We start from the raw sequence: 22500 nt of genomic DNA on the forward strand, positions 1-22500 counted from the left end.
GTGTTACAAACTCGATATATAGACAGGAGGATTGCCCTACGACTCAAAGTCGGGAGGAGGACGCCCTGTAAACTGCAGTAAACGGTTGAAGAGTAGGCAGCCCACGTTCTAAAAAGAACCTTGGTTCTAAAAGAGAACGGTGGAGGACGCGCTCAGAGAAAGTAGGCAGCCCACGTTCTAAAAAGAACCTTGGTTCTAAAAGAGAACGGTGGAGGACGTGCCCAGAGAAAGAGCAGGTAGCCCACGTTCTTAAAAGGAACTTTGGTTCTAAAAAAAGAACGGTGGAGGACGCGCTCAGGTGACGAGTAGGTAGCCCACGTTAAAAAAAAAAGGGGGAACTGTTGTTCTAAAAAAAAAAAAAAAAAAAAGAGAACGGTGGAGGACGCGCTCGGTCACGGTTAAATGAAGCCGGTTTTGGGGGGCCCCCGTGTGTTTTGTTGAAATTGCGTGCGTGATTGGTGAAACTACAGCTGTATCTGTGTATGCGTGTTTGCAAAATTGCAGTGTTGGGTTGGTTTTCATGTACCGTGTGGTTTTATGTTGAATAAAGACCTGTATAAATTGTTTGAGCATACGCGCTATAATAAAACTTGAGAGCCTTTCATTGGGGGACTTACAAACCCACGCCCATAAATCCATGAGCCTCTTATGTGAGGACATTTGAACCCCTGAGTAAATTGCATGAGCCCCCAAGAAAGACGTTCATCATTGTGTACACAAGCACAAGAGAAACATTTCATAAGAGGTTAAAGTGTAAAACAAAAATTATCATATATCTTCATGCATGAAATTATAATTTGGTTTATGACGCTCCGTAAACGTACGATTTAAGTGCTGGAAGTGAAACTCGCGCGAGCTGTGTTGAGCTGGAGTTGTTTGGAGTGTGGAGATATTAACTTGTGTCTGTCTGCCCTTGGGGTGCGCGCTGGCGAGTTAAAGCGCTTGCGAACACGACGATAAAGTGATAAAGTTTACTGAATTAATTTGGGGGTATTAAAGTGCTAGTGAGTACAACGAAAAAGTTTTAAAATTTACTGAATCGAAGCAAAAGTAATTTGGAAGTAGTTTAAAAATCAGAGTTATATCATGGATAACATTAAGGGTTTGGAGGATTATTTGGTTGATACTATGGAGAAACGTGCTGTGCCAAGAATGAGGTCTACGGTGATGTATGTGAAAAAATGTTTTGAGAAGATGCGATCCGAAGGGTTGTGGCCAGACCCGGACGACCGTGGTGTGTATCAGGTTGATTGGGAGCACATCGAGAAGCATTGGGTCACACAGGTTAATAAAGAGAAAAAAAGATTAGAGGCTAGCGGAGCCCTAACTAAGCAAAAGCGTAAAATCCAGCTGGAAGAAGCTGAAACTTATTTGTCGTATGTGAGAACATTTCGGAAAATTTGTCAGAAGATTAATGATAAAGAACGAGTTGAAACCAAAAAGACAGAACTCCCTGTGCCCCCTCCCTATGCAGAAAAAGCGTGTGAACCCAGTGCTCCTCAATGTCCGCGTGCAGCGCTGATGGCGCCTGTGTCTGTGAGTGAAATGAGTGACGTTGGTGTGGACGGGGCTTCTGCACGTCCAAAATCAGTGAGAGAGCGTGAATGTGATGAGGGGAGACAAGTGGTAATGGAGGTTGTCAGTGATGTGGCTATGGACAAAATAGAGAGTAGACTAGCGAGGCTCGAAGACTGTGCGCGTGAGAAAACTGGAGAAACAGAGATAAGTGATGCATTGCAAAGAATTGAACAGCGAATGGCTGAGAGTTTGAGTCTGAGTGCCCCCACACGGTTCGAACAGACGTTGAACAGAGCAGAGAAAGTGGTCTGTGATGTGGAGAAAGCCATCAGGCAAGAAGAAGCTAAGTTGGAAAAAGAGCATGCGAGACAGCTAGAGGAATGCGCTGCGGATGATAGGAGGAGAGATAGAGGTGCACCTGACAGAAGAGATACATTGATTGTGACTGGTGAAAATTTAGAATGGGAAGCGGAGAATGACGAGGGTGGGGCGAACAGACGAGTGAAAACTCCCTCTTCAGAGGAGAGCGAGGTGGGAGATGAATGTATTAACCTGTCTGAATCCGAGGAATGGGTGAGAGTGCCCGCCTACTATGACAGGCACGGTGTAGTCACGCGATCAAAAGCCAAGAACATGTCGACCCCTGGTGGTCATTATCCGATAATGGCAGTGCCAGGGAGCAGTTACGCACACACATACGCTCCGTGGACACACAGAGATTTGCACACTATGATAGATAAATTACCCAATCCTAAAAAGGGCATTCAGTATTTCTTGTCTAAATTTGAACAGTACACGGCTGGGGACATGTTGGGTTTGGGAGACATAAGAACATTGTTTAAAGCCATGGGAGTTTTAAGTATGTTGTCTACAGCCGAGAAGGCGGCTGGAACAGAGCATCTGGCTGATGAGGCCCCGTTCGGTAGAATAAGAAGTGCTTTGTGGGGACAGCTGAGATTGCAAAATCAGGACACGTTTGACACGGCAGCCTTATCAGGGGTTAAACCTAAAGAAGATGAAGACCCGATGTCGTACTTAGATAGGTGCAAAGAAATCTGGCAAGCTAAAACTGGCGTTAGGCATGATAAATCAATCCCAGTGCGGGCTATGTACAGAGCAGCGGTCGTGGCGAGTTTATCTGAGGGAGTGCAAACGAAACTAAAAGATGTGGTCGCGCTGGATCAAAAGGAAGACAGTGAATGGGAAGCTGCAATTACACACCATATGAAGCGTGAGGCAGAGAAGGGCGGAAACACCGATAAGTTGATGAAAGATGCATTACTTAAATTGTTAAGGGAAAGGGACAATTCAAAGCCTAAAAAGCAATTAGTGTCAAAGGAAGACACTTCTGTACAGGTAGTGGCCGTAGAGCCGCCCGCGCAACCAGTGATGCAACCCATACAACCCATGATGCAACCTTATGTTATGCCACAACAGGTCAACAGCTGGGCGGTGCCACAACAGCCCGGTTACTACGCCCAGGCAGGCCCATACCGAGGCAGAGGCAGGTCCAAAGGTAGATTCAGGGGAGGCAGAGCAGGGAACTTCCAAACCACACAAAGCAACGGCTGTTTTGGTTGTGGCCAGATGGGCCACTGGGCAAGAGATTGTCCGATGACGCAGCAGCAGCAGCCAATGCTGTACCAGCAGCCGATGCAGCAACAGCCAGCATACCAGCAACCAATGCAGTATCAGCAGCAACAACCAGTACAGTATCAACAGCCAATACAGTACCAGCAACCCCAAAACGTAAATTACCAGCAGAAACCCGCACTCACACAAGGACAACAGGTTGTGCCTCCTGGCATGCAATACATGCCAGCGCCACCTGGTGGCCAATGAAGCTGCCCGATGTCCAGTTCCCCCACATGCAGTGAACCAGTTGTATGTCTATTGGTGGAGGGGGAGCCAGTGGAGTTCTTAGTCGACACGGGAGCCACCACGTCAGTCTTAACAGACAGGAAGTGGAAAGGCTACTTGTCGAAGATGTCACTATCCACTACTGGATTTCTGGGAAAAACTACACTGCAGCCACTGACTGTGCCCTTGAAGGTGTCAGTGGGCTCAGGCCCACAGGTCGAGCACACATTTTTGTTTTCAGAACAGTGCCCAATTAATTTGTTAGGTAGAGATTTGTTGTGTCAATTTTCAGCTATTATTGAATGCACACCGAGTGAAGGTAAATTAGCTGTCTCTGTCACCAACCACGATGAGCGCCTCAGAATACTTAATCAACAAGCAGCGGACGGCCCAGCTCACATTTACTGGGCCACATTACAACATCCTGAGGAACAAGCAACTGCTAAAAATTTGCTTTACACGTTTAATTTATGGAAACCATGGTTCCTGTCACTTCAGAGTATGACCCCACCAATAGACAGCACACACTGCACTTTTAATTACATCAGAGGGGAGGATGGGGTTTACGGACAGCTGTGGAATAACATTGAAGGTCAATTACAAAATATAAATTGTGAATCAATGATTTTTGGACCTGAAGGTGTGGCTGCACTAGTTGTGTTAACAGGAGAACAGATGACGTACTGGAGAAACCCGGACCAGCAGGATTCACTACCACATGTCTCGCTGTTGGTCTCGGCTGGACACGAACCTCGTGAGCTGGGCCCCATGCTGGCCACTGCCATGAAGGAACAGTTTCGCCCAACCTGTCTGCCAGGGGTAGAGGGTACGTCGGATGGTAAGTACTGGAGAGTCGCATGTGACACCAGTGACTTGGCGTACTTCTGTAACCAGCCCCTGACAGCCACACACGGCAGAGCACTGTTGGATCACCCCCAGGCCAAAGAACAACTAGAGACGGTCCCAGCCAACTTGTGGACCACGACAAAGGTAGATGTAGGATGTGCATCACACCACATGGCTCCTATTAGGTTAAAGCCAGGAGAAACAGTCGTTCATCAGCCACAGTACCGAATCAAGCCAGAAGCCATGGCAGGTATTACAGACACCATTGCAGATTTGATCAAAGTTGGAGTTCTGAAACCCACGACGTCACCGTGGAACACGCCCATACTACCTGTTAAAAAACCTGGAAAAGATGAGTATCGTATGGTGCATGATTTGAGGCGCATTAATGATGTCACTGTAACTGAGAACATACCAGTACCTGACCCCTATCGATCTTTGCAGAACCTAACGACTGAACACTGCAGCTTTTCATGCATAGATTTAGCTAATGCTTTCTTTTCTAAACCAATTGATGAGAATGTGAAAGACATTTTTGCATTTACCTTTAAAGGTCAACAGTACACATACAACAGGCTACCTCAAGGCTACAAAGACTCACCAGGCATCTTCAATCAATGTCTGTTGAAAGATCTGTCTAGATTAACTGACAATGATTTGATTGACTCTAACACCGTACTAATACAGTTCGTGGACGATTTGTTAATAGCTAGTACTTCACCCGATAAGTGCCTTAGAGACACCATAACCATTCTAACCTTGTTAGCTGAATTAGGTTACAAAGTGAACAAGTCAAAACTCCAGGTGGCCAGGCCGATGGTCACCTTTCTGGGGAGAAACATCTCACACAAAGGTCACACCCTGACTCCAAATCAGAGACAGTCAATACTGTCATTTCCAAAGCCCACTACAGTGTCCCAAATGATGTCATTTTTAGGCCTGACAGGCTACTGCCGCAACTACATACCTAACTACAGTGATTTAGCTCACAGCCTCAGAAAACTCGCAGTGTCAAAAGGTCTGAGTAACGGGAAGGTGGAGCTTGACTGGACGGTTGAGGCAGAGAGGGATTTTATAACTCTAAAACAAGCACTTGCTAGCGCTACTGAATTAGCAGCACCAGACTACACACAACCTTTTCATTTAAATGTTTCTGTAAGAGACAATCATGTTCATGCTTGTCTCTTTCAGAAGGGGGAGAGTGAAGGAAGGAACATTTTATTTTTTCACAGTTCCAAATTAGATCAACCAGTGATAGGAACAGGACCATGCACAACATACATGGCAGGACTCACCACAGCGATAGAGAAGACAGCACACTTGGTAATGTGTCACCCACTAATAGTCAGCACCAATCACGGAGTAATGGCGTTCATAAACTCACAAGCCTTTTCTTTGTCAAGAGCACGACAGAACAAGATAAAAGCCATACTCACACAGCCACACATCACGTACAACACTGCGTCAAAACTTGTGAATCTGACTGATAACATTGAAGTAGCCGAAGATGCGACACCACATGACTGCGCTGACGCCACAGAAAGATACATTCAGCTCAGACCAGAACTGCACAAGGTCAGAATTACTAAACCAGGAGCATGGGAACTCTGTTCAGATGGGAGTTGTTGGAGACAAGGTAACGAACTGAAGGCCTCTTACGCTGTGGTACAAGCATGTGGGGAAGAGTGGGAGGAGGTGGAATCAGGAGTGGTTCCACAACCAGCTTCAGCTCAGCTGGCAGAAATGGTCGCACTCACTAGAGCACTGGAACACACGTCAGGTCAGATTGTGAACATTTACACAGATTCAGCATACGTGCATGGGGTCATCCACCATGAACTAGTCAGGTGGATGGATAATGGGTACACTAATGCCACAGGACAGCCAATCAAACATTTGAGAGCAGTACATGAGTTGAGTGAAGCTATCATGTTACCCAAAGAAGTGGCAGTGATAAAGGTAAGAAGACAACAGGGTAAGGGGGTACAGGTACCTGCTGGTCATGGTAGACAGATTCACCAAGTGGGTAGAAGCTATACCCACCAAAAAGGAAGATTCAAAATCAGTCATAAAATGGTTGCAAAATGAGTTGATTCCCAGGTACGGCCTACCAAAAGTGATTAGGAGTGACAATGGGTCCCACTTTGATAACAAACACTTGGCAGAAGTAGAACAAAAGCTGGGCCTAACCCACAAGTTTGGCACTGTCTACCACCCACAGTCACAGGGGTTGGTGGAAAGAGCCAACCAGACCATTAAGACTAAACTGGCCAAGGTGTGCGCAGCAGGAGACATGGACTGGGTTCAGGCGCTGCCACTAGTGTTGATGTCCATGAGAGCGACCCCCACGGGAGAATACAATCTCTCACCACACCAGCTCATGACAGGAAGACCCATGCCAGGGTGCCCTCGACCGAGGATTGAGGGACCAGCTTTAGAAATCCAGGAACAGGAGATGTCAGAGTACATGAGAGAATTAACCAAATTGCTTTGTGAAATCAATAAGTCTGTTCAACAGGAGAAAGGAAAAGAAGACCTGGAACCACCCAAGGTGAAGGTGAATCCAGGAGATTGGGTAAGGATCAAGGTGCACAAAAGGAAGTGGAACGAGCCACGGTGGACAGGCCTGTGGGAGGTCGAAGGTGCCAACGAGCACTCAGTGAAAGTGAGGAAAGACAAAGGTAAGACTTGGTACCACATTTCACACTGTGCTGCAGCAAAAGAACCAACAAGAACCACAGGAGAGATCAAGACACACCTGGAGGAGACAGGAGAAGCCCCAGGGAAGGAGTTGGTGGTAAGTACCGACCCCAGTGTAGCTTTTTACAGAGAATACATCACAGCCGAGGACTGGTGGGAGGAAGGTGAAGGAGACCTGTTGGAGACTGACTGTGAGGCTATAGCACACTGTGTGAGCGCAGACCTGAACCTGGGAGCTGGAGTGGCTCTGCAGATCAGACAAGCATTTGGCACTACAGGTATAGCCAAGGTGCCCATAGGCAAGTGTGCCACACAAACCACACAGACACACATCATATTCCATTTAGTGACCAAAAGATACTACAGGGAGAAGCCAGAATTAGGAGATCTGATTTCAAGCATACAACACCTGGCCACATTGTTAATATCATTGAACATTAACACTCTAGCCATACCGAAGCTGGGTTGTGGACTAGACGGATTAGACTGGAGAACTGTGAAACCGATCATTAAAACTTTACTTAAACCAACCGGTACCAAGGTGGTGGTGCACCATCTTCCATCCTAGGATGGAACTGTGGGAAATAAGAGACATGTTGTCGGGACGTGTCGGACGTCCAGATGAGGCCCAGTACCAACAATATGTTAGAGTAGGGAGATTAACTTTGAGAACATGGACTTGGCTATGGGGGGGAACATTTCTAGCCGCAGTGATAATAGGAGCGGTGGTAATATTTAGTGTAGGAAATCAGAAACAACCCAATAACGTGAACGTAACTTTGTGTCGGTGGGATGACAATCACACTGTCTGCAAAGAGGTGAGGCCCGATGAGATCCACAGCCCTAACCCGCTAGTAAACGCGACCAAACCAGAGAAAATAGACTTTAAAGTAAGAAAACCAAGAGAAGCTGGAACCAGGCCAGTAGGACAATCCAAGGACCGGTGTGTATGGACATACGGAGGTGTGGAATTGAGTTATAGAGATGGTACAGCCTCGAGCTGGACTTTTGACTTATGTGAGGTAGTGGACTGCGGGGGAGCCAATGCCTCATACAGAGGATGTGATTTGTACATATGTTGGACCAATCAAGTTAATGCGGGCTGTCATGGAAGTGGGAGTTTCTATAGTGCAGACTGGTGTCCTGGTTGGGGGTCAGTGATAAAGTACTCGGGGAGATGGAAACCGACATTAGGAGATAAGAAAGGTAACCCGTCCACGACCTCCTTGAGCAAATGGTGGGTCGATGTGTCGTTTCAGCGAGATTATCACGTGTCCCAAAATCCAGTGACTTTTTCTGTCAAATGGAATGGGCAGATATGGGGTAATAACAGACCGTTGTACTTCACCCTGGGGGTGGAGCAATCAGGACGTGACATATGGGGAATAATTAAACTCAGCTATTTAGCCAAACCCAAGCCACTCAGCCCAGCAAAACCTGAGGCAAAAAAAAGAGAAGATGGAGGATTCAGTTCACTCTAACCACAGATTTCACTAAATTATCGTCCCAGCAGTTAATAGAATTAGCAACCGGTTACAGAGGCTCGAATTTGTGGTTGTCATGGCTAGAACAAAACAGTAGAGAAAATGGGTTAGAAGGTTGTGTGGCCTGTGCAGCGGCCCGACCCGCGTTAATGACCTCACCAGCCCCACTGAATCCTGAAACAGATCCAGTAGGATATCAGTGTATGTCGAATTTAACTAAGGTGAAAAGTATTACGACCCCAAATTGTTCCAGCCTGGGCAGTATTTTTCCGTATGTCAAAAATTTGGAAGGAGGTAACGCTCCTTTCGTGCCAGTAAAACTTACAGGGCAATACCAATGTTTTAACTTGACTGAGAAAGACACAATCATGAGTGTGGGAGAAATTGAACCAGATTGGTGTAACGCCACAACGAAGGTCCCGGGGATAGGGAGAGTAGCCCGGGCAGGGATCTGGTGGTACTGCGGAGGACACACTCTGTTGGCATTAATACCAGGAAAAGCTAAAGGAATCTGTGCTATGGTTAGACTAATCACACCAATAACAATGATAGGGCTGAGGGAAATCACACCGCAGCCTGCTATAGCCCAAGGGAGAAAGAAGCGTGATGCCTTTGATTTGTCCATAGGGTCACCAACATACATTGACTCCATAGGAGTGCCTCGGGGGGTTCCCAATGAATACAAGCTAGTTGATCAAATAGCTACGGGCTTTGAGAACATTCCAATTATATCAGCCTTGTTTCCAGTAATACCGAACAAGAATGTAGATAGGATCAACTTTGTCCATTACAATGTACTGAGATTAACCAACCTAACGAGAGACGCAATAGAGGGGCTGAGCGAACAACTGAGAGCTACCTCACTGATGGCCGTACAAAACAGAATGGCTCTAGATATGCTCCTGGCGGAAAAAGGGGGTGTATGTTTCATGTTTGGCGACAACTGTTGTACCTTCATTCCCAATAACACCGCACCGGACGGGTCGGTGACCAGAGCTCTGGACGGACTGAAGGCGTTATCTAAGGAGATGCAGGAGGCCTCAGGTATCAGTAACCCCATGGAGGAGTGGTTCATGAAGGTGTTTGGGAAATGGAAGGCACTAATTATGTCTTTGTTTATGTCAGTAGCAGTGTTCATTGCAATTGTTGTTATTTGTGGATGTTGTTGTATACCATGTATCAGATCTCTCACCCAAAGGTTGATCACAGCCGCGATTGAGAAGGGGGATGCAAAGAACCCACCACCATACACCATGCCACTGATGGTGGAGGATGATGATGACATATCATCTGAAGAAGACGATTCTGTGTGAAAAACTTGTTGTTTTTGATTAATTATGCTTGCTTTGTAGGTATTGGCAGCGACAGCGACTGATGAAGAATGAAGACGCACCACACATTAGAGCACAACCAACAGCACATGAAAGCTGATTCACTAGCTTAAAAGTAATATGCATGACACATGGGCACATTAATAGAACGGGTCGAGGTGATCTCCCACCAGGCGGGACCTGGGTCTCGGGGACAACGTCAAGTCACGAGACCGTGGGAGATGAAGGGGGGCATCTCCGAATAGTCTGAAAGGTCTCGGCCCACGACTGGGGAGTGATCCAGAACCCACCAATCACATAAAAGAACACATAGACGTTGTACTAACTGACATAGTCACACTATGAATGTATACACATTTAGGGATTTTTATGATTGTCTTTCTTTTAATAAGTGCACTGGGCTAGATAGATTTTAGTATTAGACTAGAGTTAGACCAATGTTTTGGTCTAAAAGGGGGAATGTTGGAAAAAAGAAAATTAAAGGCTAATAACTTGATGTGTCAATTTAGTGTTTTTCAGGAAGACTGTGGGAAAGCAGGAGTAAGGAGGCCTCAGTGGCCTTGAGGAGAACAGAAGGGGCCTATTCAGTGCAGGATGTGTAGCAAGCAGTTTTTAGATAACCAGGCACACAGGCTGGGAGAAGAGGAGCAGGTGAATTTCCATGGAGAGCAGCCAGGATTGGGGAGTTATCGAAACTTAACAATTCGAAACTTATGGACAGAGAGTATGAAAGAAAGGACATCGCCCAGCACGGGAGGCTTTTCGCTTGGACACTGCTGAGATCCACTTGGGTTAGGTAGATTCCTAGGCAACTAGCACCAGTGCACTGAAGAGTTTGTACCACGAATACTTCTATTATATTGCATTCAATTATATTCTATATAAATCATTTTAAAAGAACTTTTGTTGTCAAGACTTTGCTTGGACCACTCAGTCAAAAACCAGTCGGTTCATCGGGGCGGTGTTGGGGCCCGTCTGGGTCGGAGAAGAAAATTCCCAACAGGGGCTAATGTGTAAGGGGCTAATGTGTAAGGAGCTAATGTGTAAGGGGCTAGTGTGTAAGGGGCTGATGTGTAAGGGGCTAGTGTGTAAGGGGCTAATGTGTAAGGGGCTAGTGTGTAAGGGGCTAGTGAGTAAGGGGCTAGTGAGTAAGGGGCTAGTGTGTAAGGGGCTAGGGTTCTGTCTGCATTACTTACCCAATTCATCCCTGATCCTACAAAGCTCCAGGGACACCTCCCTCTCCTTCAGTACACCATTCTCACTCTGCAACACACCCATGCACACAGCAGGGGAAGACACATCATTACATCCTTTACACCCAGTGAAACTAGACCAGAAGATCTGAGGTAGGTATCAGCCACAGTCCTGGTGCTGGTCCAGGTGCTGGTCCAGGTGCAGGCATCGTCTGGCCACAACATCCAGGCAATACTGACGTCAAGGAATTTAGTATTAACACAACCACAGGGGAACAGTTATTAACTGTGGAACCAGCAAAACCCTGAACACATGGAGCGCCGGTGACACACCAGGATTCAGTTGTACTGATAGTTTTTTAAATCTTGTTTTTCCCTCACGTCTGTCTGATGGCCAGTCTCACACACACACACAGGCACTGCCCTCGCAGAACGATGATCTGCAGTTTTATGAGAAACATTAATGCACATTTTCAACATCAGCATAATTTACTGTTATTTGCAGTTTTTACTATGTAATATATTTTCTTTTTCAATGTTAGACACACTCCCATCAGAACATATTTGTTACTATTACCAAAGTGCTTGTTTACAATCCATAAAACACAACACACACCAGACAACCATTTAAAATCCCAGTGTATCCACACTGTCAATCTTCATTAGCATTATTCTGCTATGCTCTTTGTACATGAATCTCTGACACCATCCTTCGGTGTGTCAATACCAATGACCTGTAATGACCTAAGACCTATTATGATGTTATGGGCAAAGTTCAATCAGGGCAGGCTTGAGGTGTCAAATGGGCTTTCTCGTGAATATACATCTCTGAGCCTCTTTTCCTCACCAAGGCGACCTAATCGAGCTTCATTTCCCGCTAGAGGAATATTGTTGCTCTGTGACGTGGTCTCTACCCTCCAGCTGCACACATAAATCACGTTTCACGACTACGCCCAGAACACGCCCAGCCGGGGGTGCTCTGAACAACACAGCAACACAGAGACAGAGCCTCTCTGAGAAGTAGTTTTACATTCAAGGCAAAACATGACTGTAGATTATAATATAGAATTAGAAATGACACTTAAAGTCATTGAAATCCCTATGAAAACATCCGGAAGTGTGTGAGGGTTAATATGGGGTGTGTTCCTTAGGAATACACACATTACAGACACATCTACTTCACACACATTCTGACTCCTTCCCAAACCCACACACACATGCACACACAGACGCACACACATCATCAATGATACAAACACAAAAGCACTTAATAAATCATACAAACTATATACATACATACATGACTACAGAAAAATATTTAAAAAAAAATAAAACTTTAAATTCAAACATCACACAAACATCACACATGCCCCCAGAATAAATGTATACGTACACTCAGGCACACGTACACCCACACACACACACTCACACCCCGCCCTACACACACGCACACACACGCACACATACACACACACACACACACACGCTCATCCTGTAGGTGCAGGTAAGGCTGTCCCTGCTTTACCTGTGTCCTGTGAGTCTCCAGGCAGCAGAAAGCTTGGAGACAGAGGGGGAGGGAGAGAGAGGGGGAGAAGGAGAGATGGAGAGAGTGAGGGAGGGGCTTTGGACAGCAAGCCTGGCCCATGATAGCATCCCTCCCTCATCTGGGAAATACCACACAATACCACCGACTCCTCAACAGAGAGAGAGAGAGGGAGAGAGAGAGAGAGGGAGAGGCAGGGTGTGGGGGAGGGAGACCGAGGAGAAAGACATCCATCTGACCTGTCTTACCTCATCTCTGATGGGCGAAGCATCGCACCATAGCTCCAGCTACCGAACACAGGCTGTCTGCTGATCCCAGAATCCCTGGATTCTCCTCCCTCCTAGTACGCTTCTCTCTCTCTCCTTCTCTCCCTCCCTCCTAGTACGCTTCTCTCTCTCTCCTTCTCTCCCTCCCTCCTAGCACACTTCTCTCTCTCCTTCTCTCCCTCCCTCCTAGCACGCTTCTCTCTCTCCTTCCCTCCCTCCCTCCTAGCACGCTTCTCTCTCTCCTTCTCTCTCCTCCCCCTCTCGTCCTCGCTGCCTTTCCTACACAGACTGGCACGTGAGGTCTCCTCCGGTCTCCAGCCCGGACTGGAAGATGGAGAGAAAGGAGGCGGAGATATGGGAGATGAGATATGGGAGATGAGATATGGGAGATGAGATATGGGAGGGTGTGATCAATAAGGCGCTGGAACGTCGTGCCGCTCTGTGCAGTTCACCAGCATAAACCACCCAATTAAACCATCACTGAAAACGCCTCATTCTGCCACCAACAGAGAGAGCAGCACAGATACACCTACACACACACTCCTTCCTCACATGCACACACACACACACACACACACACACACACACACACACACACACACACACACACACACACACACACAATCCTTCCTCACAGACACACACACACAGTCCTTCCCCACAAATACACGCACACACACACACACACAGTCCTTCCTCACATACACACACACACACACACAGTGCTCCCCCCCCCACAGACACACACAGACCACCCCCCCCAAACACACACACAAGATAACAGAAATAATCAATTCTAGCAACAATAACATATCTTAACAGTAATAGTTTGACCAGCAAAATTAATCAGAAATGGTTCTTAAATTCTCCGTGATCTCGTCTCCCAGAGTCTGCAGCCGTGCCTTAGTTCAACTGCAGGTTCAAGGGTGAAGGTTTGTAAATGAGCTGAGACAGGAGCTCTAATGCAGCACTGCAGTCTACAGCACCAGGGTTATAATCCCACTCCAATCAATCCACATCAAACATATCACACACCCCACAGACAAACACAGACCTCAGGGAAGGCAGAACAAACTGAAAGGAATTAAGACATTGAAGATAATTGAAGACATTGTTTATAACGTCCAGATGGTGGTAAAAATATACCTTCAACATTTTGCAACAGGTATCTGTAGCAAATTAACAATGCAGTCTATGTGTTTCACAACAGTACGTCCTCAGCAGACATCAGACTGCTGTGCTTCCACAATTTCATCGATCAATAAAGGTCACTCCATCACCAAAGGTCACTCCATCCCCAAAGGTCACTCCATCACCAAAGGTCATTCCACGACCAAGAGTCACCTACCCCCAAATCTCTCCCCCCCAGGTTTTAGTGCCACGCCTGCAGGTGTGCATTCATGGGTGTATTGCTCCATGGGTGTCTTTCCTTGTGGGTGTGTTATGCTGCAGTTGTGTAACTCTGTAGGTGTGTAACTCTGTAGTTGTGTAACTCTGTAGGTGTGTAACTCTGTAGGTGTGTAACTCTGTAGGTGTGTTACCTGGGTGCAGAAGTGCTGAGTGGTGACTGTGAGCACGTCCATGCAGCGCGTGACACGACGCAGTTCATCCTGCAGGGCGGCGAGCTGACGGTCCTGCAGCTCACAGCGTTCCCTCAGACGCTGCACGTGCGCTCGCTGCACCCGCACACGCTCCTGCTCCACGCCCTCCGCCTGGCCACACACACACGCCACACACGACTTCTGACGCACTGACACACACACACACACACACACACACACACACACACACACAGGAGCAGAAGAGGGTCGTGAATAAGGACTGAGAGGTCTGTGTCTGCTGTCAGGAGCAGTAACCCAGTCAAGAAAATGACCTGTGGACAGATGTGTAGCCAACGCACTACATGTGTTGACGAAGACATGATATTTCACACACAGCTACATATATGCATTTGAATGTAATATTTTCCGCAAGATACATCCATGTTATTGTGATGTTTTGCACACAGCTAGATTTTTAGATATTATCACTAGTAGCTAGTCCACCAGTTCACAACAGGTCTACTTCAGACCAATCAGTCTAGATGAACTGTAGATGAACAGAATAAGAGGGCGGAGCCACTATTTCTTTCAGCTTCATCACTATGACGACCACAAGAAAGAAATGAGATATGAAAAATGTGGGTGTGGCAATCATGACATTACAAACACACACACACACACACACACACACACACACACACACACACACACACACACACACACGAAACAGAACACTCACCAGGGGCCTGAGGCTTTGTGGAGACCACAGCACACCTCCTGGAGGGCGATGCTGTAGGAAGAGGGACTTCATCTCTCTGATGCTCCTTTCTAACTGCTGCGTTAAAACAATAAAGATGCATTACATAACTCCAGCCTAATTAATATTAATACATATCCCAGCCTAATTAATAGTAATACATAATCTCAGTCTAATTAATATTCATACATAATCCCAGGCTAATTATTATTGATGCAAAACATCTTAATTAATATTAATATATAATCCCAGCCTAATTAATAGTAATACATAATCTCAGTCTAATTAATATTCATACATAATCCCAGGCTAATTATTATTGATGCAAAACATCTTAATTAATATTAATATATAATCCCAGCCTAATTCATATTAACAAACACAGCCTAATATTAATACATAAATACAAACTAATTTATATTATTACAAAACCACAGCTTAATTAATATTAATGCATAAACACAGACTAACTCATTATTATTAATGCATAAATACAACCTAAAGCACCAAAATATTTGCATGAATACGTAGTGACTATATCATACATACGGCTAATGACCATATTAGTACAGAGTTTAGCGAGAGAACTACAGGTCCCAGGTCAGTTACAGCGCCCAGTGAACATGGTATGGAGACTCTGGCACTCCTCAGTCACGTGTTCTCATTTCTGTCACTAACAGCTGCTGGGTGTGTTGTACTGGTCACTGACGTCATCTCTGGGCCTCAGTGCCGCTTACACGATCAACACGTCAGCATTTAATCACTGCTGACATCCCTTCATATGTTTAAGGTCTTTTCAAAATCTTTCAGTAACCAAAACTAGAGATTTGGTCTAATGTCCGCGGACCAAATACGGCCTGCAAGCCTGCATTCCTTCTTCCACCGGCCCGCAGTAAAATCCGCCATAAAATCAGTAATATGCACCCGCTATTTTATACTTCACCAGAAGATGGCAGTAGACCTGGTAAACACAAGTAGACCTCGCCACAACGGCCCGTTCCCCCACCTCGTCTCACGCAAACAAAAAGCACCCCCCCCCCCATTTATTTATTATTAAATAAATTAGATAATTAGCATAAATTAGATAATGCACAGTTTCACTTTACAAGGTCTGGCACTCATTGCACAAAATTTGGACACCCCTGATTTAGAGTGACCAGTAGGTGGAACCCTTGAGTTGGGCTTTTTCTACTCAAATACTGCAGTATACAAAATAAAAAACCTTGTAGGTAGGAAGCCTCACCCATTATAGGTTAAGCTGTTATACACTACTTCACCACCAGAGGGCACCTTTAGCCCTCTTTATTGATCTGGTAAAGCCCCGAGGCAAACATGTTCAATCCGTTGCGCCTTCTTCTTACGTCATAGTAATAAAAACGCTGCGTTGCGTCATCATCCACGCTTTCAGGACAGCTTGTGCTCTGTCTACGTCCTGAAATATTATGCCTGTCAACACATACTAATTCAATCTATTCATTTGAAACGAAGGTGGATTGTACAGTTGACCTTAATTAACATCTCTGCTTATTAATAGCTGCAGTGTGCTCTTCTAGGACATAAATAATTGAATTAAATTTAGATGGCGCATTACCCTCCTCTTTAACTAAAGTATTCCAAGCTGGTATTTCTGTTTCCACCAATCCAAACCATGTATGTTTACATTCTTTGCATTTCAGAACTGAAGGATGTGTTTTCTGTATGCATGAGTGATTCTGATATGTGTAGAGCCTAGTACACTTTGCAACTGGAAAGATTACATCAGGCCTAACAAGGGTTATTTTATCACTCAGTCCTCCCACTTGGTCATGTGATCTCCACATGACCACACCTACACCACCCTATAGCCTATCAGCAGAAAGAACAGCCCAGTGCTCTCCCGCCCCCTTGCGCTGTCAAGGACACTCAAGCAGCCCCTGTGTAGGGGCAATAGTGAGCCGTGTGAGGGGGGGCTGCCAAAACTGCCCCAGGGTAAGAATTACCTGCAGGATCTCACAACCTGCACCACAGGGACCTGCAGGCCACATCGCTGGCTCTGTGGTTACCACACCGAGCTTCAGCTGTGCCGCCTGCCCTGTGTGGGCCACGCAGACTCTTCAGCTAACCGGAATCACCTGGAACGTTTCCTCTGCTCAACTACCCTGGACACCAAGAGCCTGCATTGCCACCTGAGGACTGGGCAATGCCGGGATTCAGGACGTTTACGCTGGCTCCAGACGAGAGCCGTAATTCATGACGTTTACACTGGCTCCAGACAAGAGCCACAATTCAGGACGTTTACGCTGGCTCCAGACGAGAGCCGTAATTCATGACGTTTACACTGGCTCCAGACAAGAGCCACAATTCAGGACGTTCAGGCTGGCTCCAGACGAGAGCTGCCAATCAGGACGTTTACGCTGGCTCCAGACGACAGCTGGTCACCGGCTAGACTGCACAGGCTCACTGGCGGAGATCCCGCACCTGCAGGACCGGCGAGTGAGAACATAATCTAGAGGCATTAGTCTTTCTAGACGTCTAAAACCGAAAGGTCGTTTGTAGTTCTAAATTATGAAAGGACTGTGAACTGCAGTTAGTCTGAATTAATTTTGTATGTGAGGCAGAGCGATGAATCTGTTTGAGTCGAGTATTTCAAGACACCTGAGCCGTCCTGATTCCTGCGGCCGTGTACAACTGATTTCCTTTCATTTCATCAGATCAATTCCATGTTTAGCCAGAGTGTCAGAGCAGTGGAGTCAGAGCAGTGCTGCCCTATGGTCCTGCATGGCCTCCTCCTCTAGACCTGAAGAACACGTCCCCTTCATAAATGCACACAGCACAGCCAAAACCAACCACTACAAGCACCATTACTGTCAGCTACACTGGGCACTGGTCCTTAACTGCCACTCTAAACAACACATCCTCTAGAATGTCCAGGATATACAGGATATACCCTGCGACTTCCACTTATAAATCATGGAAGGGTCTGAAATTTTCATCTTAGGTGCCTGTCCACTGTCAGAGACATACCGGTAATCTAAAAGGAATCCGGAAATCACAATGTATGATTTTAAAAAATCATTTATTTGTGTGTTACTGCTGCAAATAAGTATTTGAACACTTGCCAATCAGCAAAAATTCTGGCCCTCAAAGACGTATTAGTCCGCCTTTAAAAAGACCACCTCCACTCCACTTATTATTCTAAATTAGAAGCACCTGTTTGAGGTCGTTAGCTGCCTAAAAACACCTGTCCACCCCACACAAACAGTAAGACTCCAACTGCTAACATGGCTAAGACCAAAGCGCTGTCCAAAGACACCAGAGACTAAATTGTAGACCTCCACAAGGCTGGGTAGGTCTACGGGGCAATTGCCAAGCAGCTTAGTGAAAAAAGATCAACTGTTGGAGCAATTATTAGAAAATGGAAGAAGCTAAACATGACTGTACATCTCACTCAGAGCTCCATGTGAGATCTCAGAGAGCTGGCATCACTGTTACTGTGGGTAATACACTAAGACGTCATAGTTTAAAGTCATGTATGGCACAGAAGGTTCCCCTGCTTAAATCAGCACACATCCAGGCCCGTCTTAAGTTTGTCCATGACCATTTGGATGATCCAGAGGAGACATGGGAGAAAGTTCTGTGGTCAGATGAGACCTAAATAGAACTTTTTGGTCTTAATTCCACTCGCCGTGTTTGGAGGACAAAGAATGATGAGTACCATCCCAAAAACACCGTCCCTACTGTGAACAACCTCCTTCACTCAGTTAGAGCATTGAAGATGGGTCGTGGCTGGGTCTTTCGACATGACAATGACCCAAAGCACACAGCCAGGATAACCAAGGAGTGGCTCCATAAGAAGCATATCAATGTTTTAGAGTGGCCGAGCCAGTCTCCAGACCTACACCCTATAGAAAATCTTTGGAGGGAGCTCAAACTCCGTATTTCTCAGCAATAGCCTGCGGCTGATCTGAAGGAATGAGCCAAAATACCTGCTGCAGTGTGTGCAAACCTGTTGAAAAACTACAGGAAAAATTGTAATTGCAAACAAAGGCTACTGTACCAAATATTAACATTGATTTTCACAGGTGTTCAAATACTTATTTGCAGCAGTAAAACACAAATAAATTGTTAAAAAATCATACATTGTTATTTCCAGATATTTTTTTAGATCATGTCTCTCACAGTGGACATGCACCTAAGATCAAAATTTCAGACCCCTCCATGATTTCTAAGCGGGAGAACTAAGTGGGGTGTTCAAATACTTATTTTCCTCACTGTAAATATGAATCTTCCCCCGTTGCCTAGGTGACCTCATCGCACCAATGATCAAGCTCACCTTCAGGTTCACTTCCAAACAAACACTCATAAAAGAGCAAAAAACACAATAATCCTGAGAAAGTCTGTTTAGACACACAAAGTCAGAAGCAGCTATCTGTCTTTTAAGCAGAAAACACACACACACACACACACACAGAAATCTTCGTCCACTGCACCTCCACAGTGAACAGGTGTGTTGCCTTGTTTTGCTCTGTCTAAGGGCGTACTCACACTAGGCTCTGTGATCCGGGCCCGGGCACGGTTGCCTGCCGAAGCACGGTTCGTTTGGCTAGTGTGAGCGCTCCAACCGTGCCCGGGCCCGGATCAGTTAACCGTGCTCGGGCCCGCTTTGAAGAGGTGGGCCAGGGCACGATTCATGTGGACTCGGGCACGGTTCGCTTCTAGTGTGAGCGCTATCCGTGCCCGGGCCCGCTTGGTGCCTCGTCTGATTGGTTCATTTCGCTGGAACTCAAACATGACATCAGTGATGCGACGCTCACGTTAAACAGTCATAGCGGCAAAGCGATTAGCAGACAATCGTTATGTTAAATTATCGATAAATCTGTGCTTGCACCGTGTTTCTGCACTCCCAAAACGACTCCAAAAATACAATAAAAAGAGAATCGTGAACTCTATAGTGTTGTGCGAGCGCGCTTTTTTCCAAATAAAGCGGCGTTGTGATGACGTAAGCGTGCTCGGGCCGGGTTGCTGAAGCGAGTGTGAGTGCAGGCCAGCGGGGGAGTGGGGAGGGGGGATAACCGGGCCCCAGCACGGAACAAGCAAACCGTGCCTAGTGTGAGTACGCCCTAAAACATCCTGCACTTATATCTGTATCTTTTCAGCACCTCATACAAAGGTCACACAAGTGACCTTCTAACCTTGAGGTCAACAGGATACTGATATCTACTTCCCCCCTGTAGAATCTCCTCTGGCCATATGCGTCGCCTAAAGACACCCTGTACATAGGTAAGATGATTCCCTCCTCAAATAACAGGCAGCTCCTCCAAGCATATATTATACCTACATGTCAAGTTCCAAAGACAGGACATCTCTGCAGTGTTGCTCTGGGTACTCAGGGTGTCACTAGAGAGGATTTGTGTGGATTACAGACAAACAACGTGCTTTTGATCCTGAACAACTAATCCAAACTTATTCTAGTAACAATCATAACTTATACTTGCGTGATTTTTCTAGTAACATACTTACTTGAAGAGACGTGCTGTGTTGGAGTGTCTCTTTGAAAAACTAAAGCATACAGCGGAAAAAAGTATTCCATTACAGTAAACATTTCATCACCAATCTCGTCCTTCTGTATAAGAGGCGGCTTGACTCCAGGCCTTAGCTAACACACCCCTTCTCACACCCCATTCTCGTTGGAGGGTGTTCCTCGGGCCTGTGTTAGCTAACACACACCATCATTCTCGTTGGAAACTGTTCCTGTGTTGCTTCACACCCACAGTACTAAATGGAAGTTGAAGGACTCGAAACCTGAAGAGGCACGCAGTCACGCTGGGTGCTGATATCCAGCAGCAGAAGAAGAGAGATGTTTCCAGCACTCGATTTGTCAGCTGCCGTCCTCCACAATGACATCATGACAGGGGAAAGTGGTCATAAAGGCAACACGGGCGTGGACAACAAGAGGGGAGCACGGGCGTGGACGACAGCTGCTTATCTCACACTTAAGGCTTCGATTGAGCACAGCGTCTGACTAAAATGCCTCAGGCATACATTTAAACAGCAAGCAGACCAGTGGTAGATACGTTAACAGGGCTGTAACAGTTGGCAGCAGAGAAGGAGTCAGCTGTCTGTAACAAATGTGTCCTCACAATAGCATCAGACACGTTTAAACGTCTCCTACTGCCAAATGGCATAAGAAACAAGCGCAGAGCCAGAGGACAACAGTGCTGTCCCACACAGACCACTCTACCCACTCCACTCGCTGTCCTCGGGTGAATTGAGAGGATGTAGTGTATCATTAAGGTTTTTTTTTATGAGTCCAGTTCCTATACAATTCTCCAATGTGTCTGATTCCTTCTTGCAATATTAACAACGTAAAGCCATCTCAACTTAATGTAAAGCCATCTCAACAATGTAAAGCCATCTCAACTTAACGTAAAGCCATCTCAACAATGTAAAGCCATCTCAACTTAACGTAAAGCCATCTCAGCTTAACGTAAAGCCACCGCAACAACATAAAGCCATCTAAATATAATGTAAAGCCATCTAAACAACATAAAGCCATCTGAAAAACATAACGCCATTTCCACTTAACAACATAAAGCCATCTCAACTTAACAACGTAAAGCCATTTCAACAACATAACGCCATCTCAACTTAACAACGTAAAGCCATCTCAACAACATAACGCCATCTCAATTTAACGTAAAGCCATCTCAACTGCACATGAGATTGGAGCCTCGAGATGTTGAGATGAGATGATGTGCAGGACCAAGCTATCCCTAAATGTGGATAAAACCAAAGAGATGGTTCTTGACTTCAGAAGAGCACCAGGTAACCACCACCCGCTGAACATCAACGGCTCTGTTGTGGAGATTGTGAAGAACACCAAGTTCCTCGGTGTCCACATAGCAGAGAACCTCACCTGGTCCCTCAACACCAGCTCCATAACAAAGAAAGCCCAGCAGCGTCTCTACTTCTTGCGGAGACTGAGGAAAGCACACCTTCCACCTCCCATCCTCACCACGTTCTACAGAGGGACTGTAGAGAGCATCCTTAGCACCTGCATTACCGTCTGGTTCGGGAGCTAAAACATCTCGGAGCGCAAGACTCTACAGCGGATAGTGAGGACAGCCGAGAAGATCATTGGTGTCTCTCTCCCCTCCATCAGTGACATCTACACCACACCCTGCATCCACAAAGCCACCAGCATTGTGGAAGACCCAACCCACCCATCACATGGTCTCTTCACTCTGATGCTGTCCGGCAAAAGATACAGGAGCATCCGAGCCTCCACCTCCAGACTCTGTAATAGCTTCATTCACCAGGCAGTCAGGCTCCTCAACTCTCAGAGACGGAACTGATACACACCAACACTGATCTGACTCCACACACGCACAAAAAATACTGCACTGAACACCACCTTCTGCCCCAAACACACACACACACACACACTTCACACACACACACACACACACACACACACACACA

At 46.2% G+C, this 22500-nt stretch overlaps 1 protein-coding gene across 3 annotated transcripts in view; it reads right to left on the minus strand.

The window, feature by feature from the left end:
• The window catches only part of mtus2b (microtubule associated tumor suppressor candidate 2b), a 42309-nt gene that overhangs the window by 10207 nt on the left and 9602 nt on the right, over positions 1-22500 (minus strand). For all 3 annotated transcript variants that reach the window (XM_076977240.1, XM_076977241.1, XM_076977242.1), the window contains 3 exons: positions 15022-15117; positions 14283-14491; positions 10936-11002 (listed from right to left, as the gene is read on the minus strand). In XM_076977240.1, coding sequence (XP_076833355.1) covers positions 10936-11002; positions 14283-14491; positions 15022-15117 — 372 coding nt within the window. The remainder of the gene's footprint in view (positions 1-10935; positions 11003-14282; positions 14492-15021; positions 15118-22500) is intronic.

The sequence above is a fragment of the Brachyhypopomus gauderio genome, chromosome 16, assembly GCF_052324685.1.
Source record: "Brachyhypopomus gauderio isolate BG-103 chromosome 16, BGAUD_0.2, whole genome shotgun sequence".
Classification (NCBI taxonomy): domain Eukaryota; kingdom Metazoa; phylum Chordata; class Actinopteri; order Gymnotiformes; family Hypopomidae; genus Brachyhypopomus; species Brachyhypopomus gauderio.